At 41.1% G+C, this 17162-nt stretch overlaps 1 protein-coding gene across 1 annotated transcript in view; it reads right to left on the reverse strand.

The window, feature by feature from the left end:
* The window catches only part of LOC104293664 (transcription factor COE1), a 269083-nt gene that overhangs the window by 101502 nt on the left and 150419 nt on the right, over positions 1–17162 (reverse strand). Inside the window, exon 3 of the mRNA XM_009893184.1 lies at positions 1807–1888. Within this exon, the coding sequence (XP_009891486.1) occupies positions 1807–1888 (82 nt within the window). The remainder of the gene's footprint in view (positions 1–1806; positions 1889–17162) is intronic.

The raw sequence follows: 17162 nt of genomic DNA on the forward strand, positions 1-17162 counted from the left end.
AGAGGAGGAGAAGCAGCTACTGTAAAACAATAAGCTTGGACACTTAACAGAATGCTGCAAGCTTCAATACCACCCAGTATTATAGTATGAGTGGTTCGCTCGGCTGAAAGTGATTAATTTCTTGAAAATGCTAAGGTCACACTAATTGACATGACCTGTGTAATTAAGCAGTCTCTGTTTACACACGGAAAGCTCAACTGCTGTGAAGCTGGGTTTGTATGACAGAATGTCTTTACAAGTCAAGAGATCAACAACCTTTCCTATGTCCTACCTACTCGCCGACACAGGCTCCTGATTGCTGTTCTGAGAGAACACGTAAAGGCATTACCATATGAAAATCAGCCTCAAGCCTGGACGAGCACAAACGCAGCAGAGTGTACATGTTGTGAAGCAAGATCTGACAGGCCCCAGGGGTGACTGCTTGGCCTAAATCCCTGTGCTGGTGAGAGTCCTTTTTCCACTTTCTCCTTCAGTGATAATGCCCTCTTGAATCACAGAAGAAACATGACGGAGGGAGGCGTGTGGGGTGAGAAGCCGAGGGCTCTGCCACGCTAATCCTAGCTCTTATACTGATTAATTTAATCCCTGTGGCCACATCTCCTCGCTTCTGCACTTCTATGCTTGGAGGGGCAAATACCACCCTTCTGCCTTCCAGCGTTGTTGCCACTAAGCAGTTCAACAAAAGGCATATGTTCTACATATAAATAATATTGCCATTTACATAGCATTTAGCACTTTTACTTAAGTGCGAAAATGCTGCAAAAGAAGCAAACAAGGTCCTGAGCTACTGCAGAAAGCAGCCATCTTTTGGAGCTGTCTTCCTCCAGAGACCCCTGTAGTCTATGGGACTAATCTCCTGTTTCTTCCTCAGAATCCTGAGGCAAATCCCCACTGACAGACTTCATCGTGTTTTCTCCCTGGGCCATACACACCCCTCCCATCAAAAGAGAAGGTGCTTCGGCTCTCTACCCCCTACTTTTATTCAGCACATACTCAGGTAAAGCATTATTGACACAGTCAAAGGGCCACATCTTTAATAAAGGAGTTAGAGCAACTATTTCTCAGCATTGCCACCACACCACTCTGCTACCAGCACTGGGGAAGGCAAGTGCAGACCACCTTCCAAAGGGACAGTGCTGTACTTAATCGCAAAAATAGTTGTGGACATAGGTGTAGCATAAAAAAATGACCTCGGCCATCCGAAGATGTGTTGATACTACACTTCCCAAGCCCCACTGCCACATGCTGCAACAGCAGGGAAATACCAGCCCAAAACATCCCAAGAAAGATACACCCCAATGATAGTTTTTTCGAAGTACTGTCTACAGGGATGGATCTTCATCCCATCAATGCCAGTTTATGAGTCTTTAACACTGCTGAAGTATAACTGCTGAAGTGTAGTCACGAGCCTGATTTTATTAATTGCTCTTACAACCTCCTCTGCCCCTTCCAATAAACATGGTGCTCGCTTAGTGTTTACGTGAAGGCAAATAGTTCCCCAGGCAGACGGGGATATCTCAGAGCAGGGTAGCCCCACAACCTAATACAACAATAAGGTCATTTTGATTTTTCCTTTTCATGCTTTCACTTCCCGTGGAGGTGACATTATCTTCAAGAATTCTCTTGTCCAGAGCAAGAAAATTCAACTACTTCCTGCCAATTCTGCTGCAACGAGAAGTCCTCAGGCAATATTCTGTGACCTTATGTTTTTAGCATCTTCCAGTGAATTACTAGGTTAGTTTGGGTCAAAGTACTTCTGTCCCTAACAGCTGCTGATTTTTAAAGGAGGAAGCGTGTCCGACTGACCTGGAATCGACGCATGTCTCGAGGGTTTCCTGCATTTTTTAGGCAATTTTGGTTACATTTGAGGAAAAATTTCAAGAAGAACCTGCGGAGAAAGAGAAATGGACGTTAACGTCTTATAAACAGTGTGTAGTAGTACTATGTAACATCTGCACATTTGGTCCAACAAAACCTTATATACTGAGTTGTATTCCCAACTCAGACAAATCATCCCACTGACCATCCAAAGAGAGAGAAGAGCTTGCATGGGCTCCAATCAAGCAAAACGTGTAAGAACATCCTAAACTTTTAAGTATTAAATTAATAGATCAGTTGTGTCAGAGCCATTCAAGTTTGGAGAGTCAGTCCCTCTATCATGCTTAATGGCCAGCCTCACTTTGCCATCCATAGCAGCAAGGAAGTAAGAGACGTATTTTAGCACAGGGAGGACAAGAGGACAGAAAAATGCCAGCCAAGACAACTCCCCTATGTATAAACGAGATTTCATTTTACAAGTTTGCTGTCATGTGCAAATTTTGATTTAATACAAAAAATACTGAAAATGTTGCATACAGTTGAAATCTCCCTTCCACAATTAAACCCAGTTTGTCCATAAAATCAATGCTCAAATAATGGTTAGTGGAAGACCAAAACCCTATGAGGAGAAGGGGGGAAATCTTGGTTAAAAGACTGACTTCACAGAAAATTGAAATATTTTCAATGTAGTCTATTTCCTGACCATATAGAGTTCACTGAGGTAGCTATATGACCGTGACATGTATATCTAAGAAAAAAACATTGCATTTTACAAAGCCAAAGAAAAAAGCAAACATTTCACTGAAAATATTTCCTTCAGTGTTATGCATCAGTGGACTGTAAACTCATAAAGACAAGTCAATGAATAATAGTGGGTCTCAGATTCCAGGCTTCCTCCCCGAGAGCCAAAGTTTATCAACCTTTTGTCCAAAATAAACTACACACTATGGTCTACTAAAGCTCAGCCATGCAAAATTTAATCCTACAGCAAGTTTAAAAGCTAATGCAACCAGACAGAGCAGCATCACACGTGCAACAACCATCAGTTGACTAAGTAGAAGCTAATCTGACCTGTCTCCATATACAGAAAGCGGGCTGGGGAATTGTTTCATCCTGTTTTATTTTAAATCAGAAAGTTTGCAAGCATCCATCTTTTAGCACCCAAACTGAATGCTAGGTCAGCAGAATTTGCACTCATTGCCACCAAGAAAGGCAAAACTGAAGGGTAAACAGCTTCAGAAAACCCCTTTTTGATGAGCAGCATATTTTGCCCCACTGTAGTTGTGATACCGCCCCTCAAGTTTTGGTGCTTGTCCCTCCATGCCAAGAAAATCATACTAAGCAAATTGCTGCGAGGACAAATAGAAACTACAAAGGACTGTTTTCATTAAAGAAAAGAAAAGTAATGAGGAGGATTATAGAATGTGATGCTTGGGATTATCAAGGACTGGATCTCCTGCCCCAGTAAGTCCCTTCTAGACCTGTGCTCCTAAATAAGAGCAAGCAATCAAAATAAAATAAACAGCTACCACACTTGAACAGAGGTTTGGCGACACTGTGTTTGTTTACGCTAAAATAAAAAGCAGCATAAGCCATTACGTTTTCTCATCAAGCAGGTTCTGATACTCAGTAATGGAAAGTTGGTGCTATTTGTTGTATGTGTGTGTGTCTTTTTAAGCCTCTAATGGCCAGCTGTGACAGCCTGACTCAGATTGTGTAGAAGGAACTGTCAGCACAAATCTTGGCATCTCGAATCCAGACAACTGCTTGCCACCAGGCGAGGGTTTGTACTCGTGCCAGAATGGATTTTGAGAGACAAGCAAATAGGGCATTAATTCCACCAAAGAAAAACGAAAAGAGAGGAGAGTTCAGGATCTTACACTTCAGATGATGGCTTTCCTGTCAACAGCTCGTCATTTAGCTCATGAGCTATGAAGGGCACGGACATCAGATCCCTCTTGCCCTAAGCTGGCCCTGTCATGCGAAATGCTGGCAGGATCCAGAGACCACCCCTCCGCATGAGATTGCTTGCTGAAATAAAAAGCCTGGCCATCTGTTGGGAGGCAAAGACATCCCTGTCAGCTGGTGCCTACAGCCTCGAACAGACCCTTATGTGGCAAAGCCTCTCAGAGCCACTTACTCTTTGGGGAGAAGCTGGTGCTGCCCTGGCTTTGCCGGGGGATTTTTGGCGGCTTCGCCAAGCGCTGAGCCCAGCAGCTGCCCACCCGGTCTGCCACGGCCCTGGAGCAATGCCTCGGCCCTGAGCAGAGCTGGGACGTGGAATAGTGAAAAATATCTGCGCTGAAAGACAGAGTCAGCCATGCAAACATGGGATGCATCTTGCCGGTCCAGCTTTGCACAGCACTCATGAGCGCTGGGCAATGGGAGTTGGCAGGTTGACTCAAGGGCCCCAGAAGAGAGGGAAAGCTCCTCGTGAAGCTCTCCAGAGAAGCACTGGGCCTTCCCTTCCCTTACAAAGTCTGAGCTCATGTCAGCTCAAAGGCTTGGGAAATCACCACACAATGCAAGAGTTGGCTTTTTGGGTCTGCAAACTCCAGCCCAAAGTTTCTAAGTCTAACTCCGTTTGCACCGTGCTATCTCCCCCAAATTCTACAGAACTTTCACCAAAATAAACTGCAGAAGAAATGAAGCTCATCTATTTAATCCTACTGAAAAACCTCAGGCAAGCAAGCAAGCAAACAAAACTTCCTTTGAATTAAATCAAGTCCAGAAAAAAATTAACTTATAAAAATAACAGTATTTTCAGAGGAACTTTCAAGACACCAAGCTTACACAGCCAAGTTCTCTCACTGCATTTTAAGTAAAAAGTCGCCAGTTTGCAGAACACGTTCTGCCAAGTGCCCTGTTTTTATTCCACTGAAAGACAAAACAAACTATAGGCTGCACTTTGTTTTGGAACACACCAGAGCCGGAGTCCCCCCCCGGCTACGCAAAAGCATCCCACACTTGTCTAGGCAAGAGCTGAGCAGCTCCCGAGCTGGCACAGTGTGCACCAGCTGATGGTCTCCCCTGCTTTGGCAGAGAAGTGGATGAGAACAGATTAGGACAAGGGTAGAGTGGAGTGGTTTGATTCACGGGGTTCAGCTCAGTCTCCCAGTTCTTGCTTTAAACCGCTTGTTCTGGTGCCTTCTTCACCTCAAGTCCGGCCCTGCCAGCCTTGCTCATTAGCAACACTTCACTCTGCAAATATTTCAGATTTAGATTGACAGGACTGGTCCAGGAGAAGTGCCAACAGAGCTGAGCTCTTTGTAAGCATAAACATCCATCCCTGTTTGTTTGCATCTAGCATCTTCACAGTGGGTTATTTTTTTCAGTTCTAACTTTCTCCCCATTTGGCAGGGCTGTATAGCATTCATTCTAACCACAGAGGATACATAGCATTAATACTGGGTTCTGAAATTCATTCCCAAGATGAAAAAAATCTGCAAAACACAGGAGTGTCAATAAAATCAACTTTAACTCTCTCTCCAAACTTCTGTGACTGCTGAACACCAGCTCTTCTGCCACACAAGAATCAATTATCAATTGAACTTATTGCTACCATTGAAGGTCTCTTTTTTTGCATGAATCAAACAAAATATATTTTCTGACTCCCTTCCTGACTACTAACATCCCTGGTGTGAAGAACATTGGTGCATATGGAGCAGATAAATACAAGCGAGCTCCATGCATGTCAGCTCAGGTCCAGAAACATACAAACTTTTACAAAGCACCTAGATTTACTGACATACGTTGCCATTAAATCAAAGAACTCCATGCTTCACCTCTTATCTGACAGAGACATGGTTGGAGGGTACAGGACTGAAGCTTGGGGGAAATCCACTTAACTTGAGATTACACTTAGGTGTGATAAGATGCAGCTCAGTGCAGGCTGCCAAAACTACTCAAGGAGTGAAGCTGATGAGCAGTTAATCCATGCCATGGCAGTGTACTACTACAAATCTCTAAGTAACTACAAGGACCAATGTAGAAATATAATCACCAGTTAAATACAAAACTCCAGTCTGAATCAGGCCCCAAGTCTGCCAGGTAGAAGCTCTAACAAATGGGTTATTGGCTCTTTCTGGAGTGTTCTCTACTCTTCTCACAACTTGATAGAAAATTCCTTTTTGGAGCTGAACAATTATTTTTTTTTCTAACAAAACTGCTGCATTCCCAAAAAGGTTTTGGTGTCAGCAGAACTGTGCTTTCACCATTACCTTCCACCTTCTGCTAGTGAGGGACTCACCCCAGCCCAGTCTAAGCTCCCTGGTTACCCCCCCTGTCTTCCCTCGTTGCTACTTCTGAGTCCTGACACCAACTCCCTCCTCGCTCCTGCTCCTTCCATCCTCCGATTCTCCTTGTTCGGCTGAAGGATCCAGCAAGCACACTACCGGCTGGAGGTCAGTCCACTTGTATAAAATACTCCCTGCCGTTCTTTGCTGGCCATCTCGTCCATCACACTGCAATACCCTCCCCAACAGCATCCCGCTCTTTGTCACTGCTAACTACCACAGCGATTTAAATTAAATACCTACAGGAGAAATGGAAATACTAGCAACAAAGATGTAAAAGGATTTTGCTCTCCTATTTTTCTTGCCACTACAAATTAATATCCATGTTTATTAAAAATAAACAAAGAGGTAAATTAAAGAAAGCAAGCTCTGACATGATCTAGGTTGGCTTTTCTGTCACTCCCCTGAAGGAAATTTAAAGGAACTCAAACACGAAGGCTTAGCAGTAGGATTTTCTTCCATTGCCACAATAAATACGTCTGTGGAAGGAGAAAAAAAAAATAGTTGGAAAGAAGACCTGCTGCATTCCTGATGCTGAAGAAAAGCTTGTTTGTTCCCGATACATTGGAGAAGTTGTTCAAGAACAGTTCATCCATGTGAAAATACGACAGCTGTCGTGCTGCCAAGGTCAGCCAGACCAGTGGCTATCCAGAAAGTGAGTGGCAGTTATACAATTTAAACCTGGCTAGGGCAAACAAAATTGACAAAAAGTACCTTTTCTGAGGTATAAACACATTTGATAGAAGAGGACAACTTTAGACTCCTGGTTGAAACACAGCAGTTAAGTATATGTGGGTTTGCAAAATTAGTAAAACCAAAACACATGGGGCAGTGCAATAATTACCAACCGTCCATCAGATAAAAGGATTGCACACCCATTCTGTATGACGTACTAATTCAGCAGAGTACTAAATACGTGCATAAATGTAAATACACAAGCAGTACTGATGGAGATAAAGGTATTACTCACATACTTCAGTACCTTGCAGAACCAGCTCTGCCGTCAGCCTATCTCCTTTCTTCCGTTGTCCTCTCAGCAAAAGAGAATGCTGAGGATGTGATGACACAAATACAGGTGTCTCAAACAATATCTGATGGGTATTTTAATGCTGGTGAAAACTGGCATATCAACAAGTACCAAAGCCACAGGTCACCAAGAGGCAAAAAGTACACACACTTCAGCCATTCCATTTGCTTTTTCAGGGTCTTCTGTGCCCTTTTCACACACTTCTCTCTTTCTGAATTGGTAAATTCTAATGGACCTATTGGTAACTAGATCTAGTTATTTGCCACTAAAATAAAAATATAGAGAAAATGCATCGTTCAATGCAATATTATTTGGAAAAGTAAATAATCAAAATGTAGAAATGTTCCTTTAGAAATTTCAGGACAAAGCTAATTTTTTTCGCCTTTCAAGATGATTATTCTAATCCAAACTCCTATTTTACAAAGAAAAATGCCCCACTTTTAAAAAATTAAGCTAAAATAAAACATATTTTTTTTCTTGAACAATAGTTTCTTGAATTTTCCAACATTTTTAACTTTACTTGAAGGGAGCACTGTTTTATTCCACTTTGCCAAAGAAAAATTGTCAAAACAATGGAATTTCCTACATTACAGAAAATCTGACCTCAGCTCAGCTCTACTAATAACTGCAGAAAAAGGAGGGGAAAAAATTCCTTGGCATTTAAGGTATGTAGAGTCCCATTTACTAATAAGTCTATTGTTGTAATGTTTTATTTTGGGTTGTGGGGTTTTTTTGTTTGTTTGGTTTCCTTGCAGACTTTTTTCCCATACAACTAACTGGTCATGTCAGGTACTCTATTCACAAAAGAAAAATTGAGACTTGCACTGATATTTACCAGCATGAGGCTGTGCATGGAAATCAAATATAGGCATGGGGAAAACCTCCTATTACCCACATGTTCACAGCTGGATTTTACTTGGCTGTTTAGTCAATAAACAGCAGTAGCTACCTTTTGTGGCATTTTTACAACAGGAAATTTATTCTACAGAAGAGAAATTAAACACCAGATACAGCCATCTAACTCTCTTCTAAACATAACCTTCTTGAGTTGTCAAATATCCTAATTAAGGAAAAAAAATCCCAAACCTGCTCTCCCTGGATTCAGTGTTCTCACAGATTTAAAGTGGAAGCAGAATCAGACCTGTGTTTAACATCCCATAAATGCAAAATAATTCACTGGGTTAAAAACAAAACAAAAGCCAAAACCAAAAGCCTGGAAAATTATTTATTTTACTAGAAAAGATATATATTCCTCCTGAGCTGCAGACAAGGTCCAAGAAAGGCAACACAACACAGAGAATAAGCCTCAAGCAGTCAGAGTCTATTGACTGAGATTCTTCAGGCAATGCCGTAATAATAGAAACAGAATAGTCTACATTATTTTTGTGAACTTGCTCTGACTCCTGGAGCTAGCATTGCCAGGCTTTGCTGTTATCAATACAATAAATATTCAGCTCAGCACAGCAAATAGCTGAGGAGGCACCCACATAATCACCGAATCAGAAGGTAGGACTGCCCAAGACAGCCTTAAATTACTCATTGCTCGCTTCACCAAGTGTTCCCAGTCACTTTTCCTCAGGTCTGTGTGTTCTGCACAGTGAAGCACAGCATATCAATTTTTTATCTTGCATCTTCTGGACTTCTCCACCTCTCTCATACTGAGTTATAATGCATCAGAGAAATTTAGAGTAGTTTGGGAAAGTGTGTTTGGCATTTTCTCCCGTGAGTGAGTTAAAATCCCAGAGAGACTGTTTTGGTTTCTTCTCCCAGACTTTTAATAAGAAAAGAAAGAGATAACACCACCAAAAAACATCACAGAACAGAATTAAAAATAGTCCAGAGGCAGGCTGGAGTGCTCAGTTTTCTGTAATTTAATTTTGCCCCCAGGTCTGACTTTTTAATATTTTTTTTTCTTAAAGTAGTGAAAATCTGAATTTTCTTATATCTCCTTACTTGTGCCCAGTTCCATTATCTAAAATTTTTATTAAATTTGAACTGCAGCTACCTCCCTATCACAAAAAAAGTTGGAAGGAGTTTATGCCATCTGTGTACAGAGTATACACAGTGTATTTGTATGACAGCTAGATGCAAGATTACTGAACCTGCACACATCCTTTACATTATATTGACACAAACAGCACTGTGAGATAAGCGGTGGAGTGCACGTGCGCCCATGCCCCACGCACAGCTCCAGTTGTTAGCTTACGCAGCACAGAAGCCTCCCAAGCTCTGCCTTTCTTTGCCTGCTTCAAACCACAGACTTTTCTTTACGAGCTGACGGGCTTTAGCTGCTTTAGCTCAAATTGTGACAAAATTTCCAGCATTAGAGTACTTTATTATCAAGTGAGTACAGTCACATAAACAACAGAATTTATCCTTATTTAGTAAAAGAACAATATTCAATCAATTTGTTTGTTTCACTACTTTTCCCTTCACTCTGTCCCCATTTCACTCCTGTTTCACTCCTCAAATACTAGGATATAAAAGTGGGTTAACTATTTTTTATTTTTAAGGAAGATGCTAGACTTCAGTCACTGGAAAAAAATACAAACCAGCTCTGCGGTCTGTCATAGTTCACACAATGCCATTGAATTAGCAGCCCTCCCAGAGTCATAGTTTTGCTAAAAGAACCTCTGTTCAGTGTAAGTGATGACAGATAACAGCATTAGTGTTATTGTAATACGATACCAGTATTCGGTTGCCTGCTACCTCAAGGTAAACTACTGTAACTTTAGCATGGTTACCAAAAAGCATCAGCAGTATCAAAGTCATAGTATGTCAGAGAGCAGTGTTAATCCAGTCATCTGAAGTTGGTTTTCTCACAGTAGGCATGGGACCCTAAAACTTGTCACCTTGAGCTGAGGGTGCTGATGACATATTTCTTTCATCAGCTTACTGAGAAAGTTATAAAGATTCACATGGTAAATATTTCATGTGTGGGAAACACATTTCCCACCTTTCCCTGGGTCAGGCACATGTAAATCTCCTGCACGTAAAATTGTGTGCGATCTGCCTGCACATACAATAATTAATGATTCCTCAAATAACCTGACACCAATAATATTCTTAAATAACACTGATGCACTAGTGCTATCATCCTAATCTGCAGAACTCAGAGGGTCAGGCTATGTATAGGACAAGTGTGTGCAATATACCTTCTGGACAGAGTCTGAGCTTCTAAAGCACTGAGAAAAGTTTCTGCACAAATAGAGGTGCAGTACGCAAGACCCATCTGAACAAACGTATTCTTGAATGGTTAGGCTAGGCACAGACATTACGTTACAGCAGTGTTCCCTCCCGAGACCTGGCTTAGAACCTGCTCTGTTTTGTTCTCAAGATTTTAAATTTTTTTTTTTCCTTTTAAGTGGAAGATGTTTATTGTTAAAAAAAGCCAGGAGGTCTGCTCAGACCAACACGGAAATTATTTTTCACCAGATTTATGTGCAGGACTGAGGGACTAAAGAGAGAAATTACAAAAAATATAACAGCAAAAAAATGCTGTTACAACTTTATTTATAAAATGCCCACAATGAATCAGAAGCACATAAAAAAACAAAGAAGGTGATTATTGAGTTCATTCATGTCTCAAAAATCACTAAAAATGTACAATCCAAGGAGTTTCCAGCCCTAGAGAAATGTAACAGAAACTTAGCACATGCGCTGATGTGCGCCCATGAGATGCTGACTCCGTGCAAACCCCGGGGCTCTCGGCTGCAGCTGCTCCGCTGCCTCGGGATCCTCGCCAGCAAGACAGACATCGCAAGACTGCAGGATTTACTGCTGGGGTGACACCCCAGTCTCAGCTTTTGCATCACTAAATCCTCAGCAGAACTGCAACAGCGATGGCCAACTTAGAAACACGACTGTAAATCTCTTGTTTGTACAGTCCTACTATGAAAATGAGTGGAACTTACCTCACCTGACCCATCTGGGTAATTAGAGAGAAATATTTGGAAAGTGTCAATACAGTGAAAGATTGACTGCACCCCCTCCTAAGACAACTTATGCTTCAAAAAGCAAATGAAGTGTTTGTTTCAAGTAAAGTAGCAGCAGTGAAGGACCATATGGGGAGGAGAAAAAAAACAGTAACCTAAAGCTCCTAAGTTATCAAAAGCTAACTTTTAATAACTTAAAACCAAAACTAAACTGGAAACCCAGTCAGGGTCGGTTACAAAAGACAATCTGACAGACGCTCTGCCGGGAGGTGTGATTTTACAACCTTTTTTGGTTCTCTTGGGAAAAGAAAAAACAACCCAACAATTAAAAGGAGTCTTTTAAAGAAACTAGTAAGGGTGAGTTTAGAATAGGTGCCCAGAAAATAAGACATATATGCAAATATATATTTGTATTTATACAAGAAAAGATAAAGCACAAAAATGCTGTGGAAGAAAGTCAAGTGCTGCCCTCAGCTCCAGCCCACAAGCTGGACATTTCATCCAGAGGTTCCCATTGTTTCATGATATTTAACAGAATGAAGCCCTTGCTTCCTTTGCGCGGGGAGCTCTGGCAATGAGGACGGGATCCGGAGTATAGTTGCTATTTTGAGTGCTGGAAGGAAGCAAAGAGCTGTTTTGTGGAAAGGCGGAGGCACTTTGTTTGAGCTGTGCATGCAGTGGTTCAACAAGAGAACCAGGGGTGTTTGAAGGGGATGCTGAACTGGATCTAGGTATAAAATGCTGCAGAATTTTTTGCCTGTGTATGGGCGAGCAACCCAGACATCATGAAATTCCTTGTAAGTCACCATAGAAGAGGAAGACTGAAAGAGAAAGGGGCAAATAGAGGTTTTGATGTGACGGTGAAGAGGATCATGCTATATGTAGTGCTGGAGATGTCATCAATAAATACTGCACGTGTGCACTACCTTTAACATGACAGAGTTTAATTAATCTTAGAAATAATGACCTCCGCAGCAGACATGTAGAATCAAATCATATCTGCTTATATCACAACTTTTGGATTAAGTACTTCAGAGTTTCTCTTAATGCAATGGGCCTTGAACATGTAGGAAAAATACTTTTGCCAATGCCCTCTTCTGTGTCAGAGAGATGTGGAAAAGGCATTATAGCCTGTAGCTACAAAGTTATCTTTTGCACCCAGCCAGAAAGGTGATGCAGCCAACAAGAATATTTTTATAGGCTTCTGCCCTTGAAGTCAACAATCCAGTAAGGGTACCCAAGCTGAAGGACAAAACCAAAAGTCTTGTGACAAGTTATAACTGGAGCGAGGTAAGGACATGAGTTGTCTATAATAAAATATATTACGCTTATGCCACTTGTGTACTTTGTTGGTTGGAATTATGAGAAACAACATATTTAGCACAGTGCTCAATGGACCGAAGACATTGTAAAGATAGAGGCACGGCGTTAGATACCCTACACAAGGGAGCAGGGAACCATGCGCATTATTATCTTTGGAAAGATGGTGACCTCTGTTAGCGGCTACAGACACCTTCCATGGGTGTTAAAACATAATCAAGGGTCGGGATATCTCATGTATTTCTGGATGTCTGGCTGTGTCACTGAGATGCACTTCCGTGTGAAAGCAGGGATGATACCTGTGATCAATAGGATTCATACCCCCAAAACACGGAGCATAAGGGTTTTCAAAGTCCAATATAAGTACTGCATAATTATTATTTTTCTGTATTACTCTAGAGCAGTGAGGACGGCATCAGTGATGGAAAAAAGGTTTACAATAAGCAGTTAAGTAACCTTGCCAGACAGTCAGGGCAGAAAGGTTGAAGTTCTTGTTCATCTACAACATACCAATGAAAGTCAGAATTAATTCAATGGACTAGGAAATGCTTGCAACTTAACAAACTTCTACTCTTTAGCTCTATTTCATGTTCTAAAGTCCTTTGGAGAACAATTGCACCAGCAACTAGCAAAGAGTAAAGGGGATCAGCAAAAACTTACAGCTGACCCCCTCTAACACCTCCCCGGAAAAAAAAATAAAAATTCTTCATTAATGTAAACATAATTTACAAACCTCACCCAAACTCTAGCTAAACAGTAGCTTAAAATCATCAGGAAAACTACATGAGTACTGAATATTGAACATTCCTTTTCACTCAATTCTCTAGCCCTGACAAAGTTCCACTAAAGACCTAATTGCATAATAATTAACTTAAATGCTGAAACACGTTATCCTTTCTGTAATACATATCACTAACGAAAAGGCTGAAATCCTTTAAGATGATTGGCTAAACAATGAGAACCTAGATGACAAGATCAGGGTTTGACCTCAGAGATATTAATATAAACCTATAGAAAACATCGATTTTCATCTTTGGTGAGTTGAGACTCCAGGCCCAGAGTTAACTAATACACAAAATAAAAACACAGCCCAAATGATGAACCTCATTTGCTGAGCATACAATATCAAGTTTTAAATCCGTGCTTAATCTCCAAACAAAAATTAAGTGGGAGTTTGAAGAAATACTGCGCACTTCCAATGACAAACTTATCAGCAGACACGTTAGACAACATGCTAAAATCCTCTCACATCAACTTGTCAACAATACCCAGCAACTAACAGTCAATACTGACAAAGTATACTCAGGGATTGATTCAAAATGAGGAGGAAAATACAGTGAAGTGTACCTTACCTAAACAAGTTGTATGTGACTTTGGTGTCTATTAAATGAAATAACATTAGTCCAAATTCAGAAGTATGAATTATAGACTGGACATTGGAAGCATTTCTTTACCGCGACAGTGGTCAAACACCGGAACAGGCTTCCCAGAGAGGTGGTCGATGCCCCAAGCCTGTCAGAGTTTAAGACATTTGGACAATGCCCTTAATAACATGCTTTAACTTTTGGTCAGCCCTGAAGTGGTCAGGCAGTTGGACTAGATGATTGTTGTCGGTCCCTTCCAACTGAAAACTCTATGCTATTCTGATTACAAGTGAATGACAAAGTTTCTACCCACCATGCAGAATAACTAGGACAAGCGCAAAACTATTGCACTGTTCCTGCCCCTGCAATGAAGCTTTTCTGCTATCCTGGAGATGCAGCGTTGCCTAGCTACAGCCAGATTTAGCCTTGGCACCTTCTGAGTCCTCCACCAACTTTTTGCAAAGAGTAAGTTCACAGATATAAAGAGGCAGGTTTGGCTCACTGTATTTAGGAGAGCATGAAGATCTCTTCAGCTAAAAGATTCCCGATGCTTAGCACAAGCAGCTAGCTGGAACTAGCAAGGACACTGAAGAGAAAACTTTCATCCTTGCAGTAAGCGTCTTGGGACTTGTTATGACTACAGGTGGCCAGACACTTGACTTTGTGTCTCTCCTGAAAGACAGCACCTCCAGCAACGCAGTAATCCCTAGTGTGACACCTCTTCAGTAGCATCTAAAAGGGAAGCGTACCTCCTACTGAGTCACCAAACACTGCTTCCCACAGTAGTGACGCTTTTCCTTAGAGGACTCTTCTTTTAAAATAAAAATTGTCCGTCTAGTGATGCAGTGCCAATAACTCCACGTGCTTCTGCTTTTGTATAATCTGAAGGTTGCTTTTAAAAAATAGGTTTCATTACACAACGGGTTACAGCCAAGTGACGTGTCACATGTTTTGAACTATTACGGGTTTTTTTGCAACTGGACATAGTCTTCCTGATCTTCATCCAGTCATTTAGAAGGCACATTCTAGTGTTCACCTACGTCTCTCTTAAAGCAAGAGATTAATACAGCCTGCATTCCTTGGTAACAGTTTTGGGTTGTTTTTTAAATTCCACTTCTAAAGATCACAAAATAATGAAACAAAACTTCTACCTTTTTTTTTTTTTCTTTAATCAGAGCCATCTTTGTATTGAATTGCAGGCAATAATACATCTGAGATAGGGAAACCAAGAATGCAAGTGGAGCTGGCAGAACACCCGCAGAAATGTCTTGCCTTCATCCCACAGAGAATCATGCTTTTAAGATGTTCAGGCAGAAATTTTTCTGGAATTTTAAATACGTTAATAGTTCAAAGTACTGATGACTCCAAGCCAAAACCCCAAATCGGAAAGTTCCTGAGCTCTGGGCAACATTCAGACTGCAGTTGTAGAAGACTGAAACACAAATTCAGATGGAAACACACACACACACACCTTTTGTGAAGTTCTAATTTGGGGTTGGCACCTGACCAGAAATCACCAGTTCACGCCTCATCTTGGAGACCTGACCTCAGGATGACAATTCTCTAGAATAACATGGAAACGTCTTCCTGAAATATGAGAGCAGCCGATTTCTCTCTTGTTGAACTGTCTTTTTGCAAACTATCTCCACCCATTACTTCTTAAAGGACATTGGCAAATGGCACCCCTTAGGCTGTATAAATCTCTGCAGAAGGAACGGCGTAATTTTTCTCCCATCACAAACCTTCCAGTATAATATTTGACAGCCTAGATCAGGTGCTGTCCAAACATTTATTAAAACATTTTAAATGATGAATATATCCAATTATTACTATTAATGCAGCTAATACTGACTAATGAGGGGGAAACATACTAGCTTGTGTCCCGCAATTCATTACCCCTGCCTTGTCAACAATTCAAAGCCCAAAACCTAATCATCCATACCGGGCCCTGTTATATTTCACACGTCACATTTAATAAGTCACTCAGTGCCTATAAATTAATGTAACATGTCGGCGTTTATGAGTGCGGCTTTGTCGCTGTTAACAAATGATGTGCTGGCCTGGTCTGCTGCAGCTCAGCGGTGACGAATGACGGAGGATGATTTCTGTCCAAACTATAAACTACACACCGGGGACCACAGCAACACATAGATACAGGTATACACACGGGCACATGCGTGCACACACATGTACACATATTCTGTCTATGGAAATGGTATATAATACAAAGAATGTGTGCCTGCATATGCCTTTATAGGTACTTTTCGTACATTTTGATGCAGAATATTTTTCAGTTCAGTCATTATATTTTATCAATATATATGATACTTATTCATACACGCATATACATGCACACTAGATACCGTACAGTATTATAGGAATGTATATACAACTCTTCAAGTTTACCGAAACCATACATACTGCATGTATCATGTTACAATTTCACTTCCACTACTTTAAGCCAAGCAAGTTTATAGAACCACACTACATATGGGTGGGGCCAAGCTGAATTTCCAATTAGTCTGAACACCTGTAATATTTCCATGCTTAGTGCTTCCACAGCCAACCACAGCCTGAATCAGAAATGAAACACAGTAGACTTGTATTGCAAAATGTAATGCTCAACTGCAGATGACTGGCACGGCACCAGTAGTTTCGTTTCTTTTTCTTGAGCAAAACCAACTACATTTTTTTTAAAGCATCAATAATACATAACTTAAGATCTTGAGGACACACAGTACAGGAAAAGAAAATGTACATGTGATATACGTGTACTTTTTAACATGCTTATTCCTATTTTCCTGCAAGAAGTGTAAGCATTGGAAAGTAACAGGGAAAATGTCGGCACCTTTTTGGTTACTTTGGTTACAGCTGTGGCAGATTCAGGATTGATGAAAGACATCTGGATCTACATACGGCTGTGTTAAGTACTATATGCAGTAATAAAACTGCATGTTGCAAATGCACAATGCGGCCAGGAGGGAAGTTGTCACTGGAAGCAGCTTTTATAGAGCTCAACTAGTTTGTCAGCAGCAGAGGAAGCAGAGCGATAAGGAAAGGACCTCTGAGAGCTGAGCTCCTAGCCCCTAGAAAAGCTGAATCTTACCAAATCACAGACCAGGACCTCAGTTTTGGCTTTGTAACAAAGCTTTCCCTATGCGAAAGCCAGTTTTACCCCTCTGTTCCCTTTTACATCAATGATGTATCCTGTGTTACAGCAACAGATTCCTTACGAAACGAGATGTATTCAAATACACACAATAATTTGAAAAGTTTAACTAAGATGTGAATGCACTGGTGATGAGCCCACAGCCAGTCTGGGAGCAATACATCTGACTGTGAATTTTCTGGGTGCTTTTTTTGTCTCTGTTGGGAAATGACAGTCTGAAAAAAAAAAAAAAAA

The sequence above is a fragment of the Charadrius vociferus genome, unplaced genomic scaffold, assembly GCF_000708025.1.
Source record: "Charadrius vociferus isolate BGI_N301 unplaced genomic scaffold, ASM70802v2 scaffold1041, whole genome shotgun sequence".
In the NCBI taxonomy this organism is placed as follows: domain Eukaryota; kingdom Metazoa; phylum Chordata; class Aves; order Charadriiformes; family Charadriidae; genus Charadrius; species Charadrius vociferus.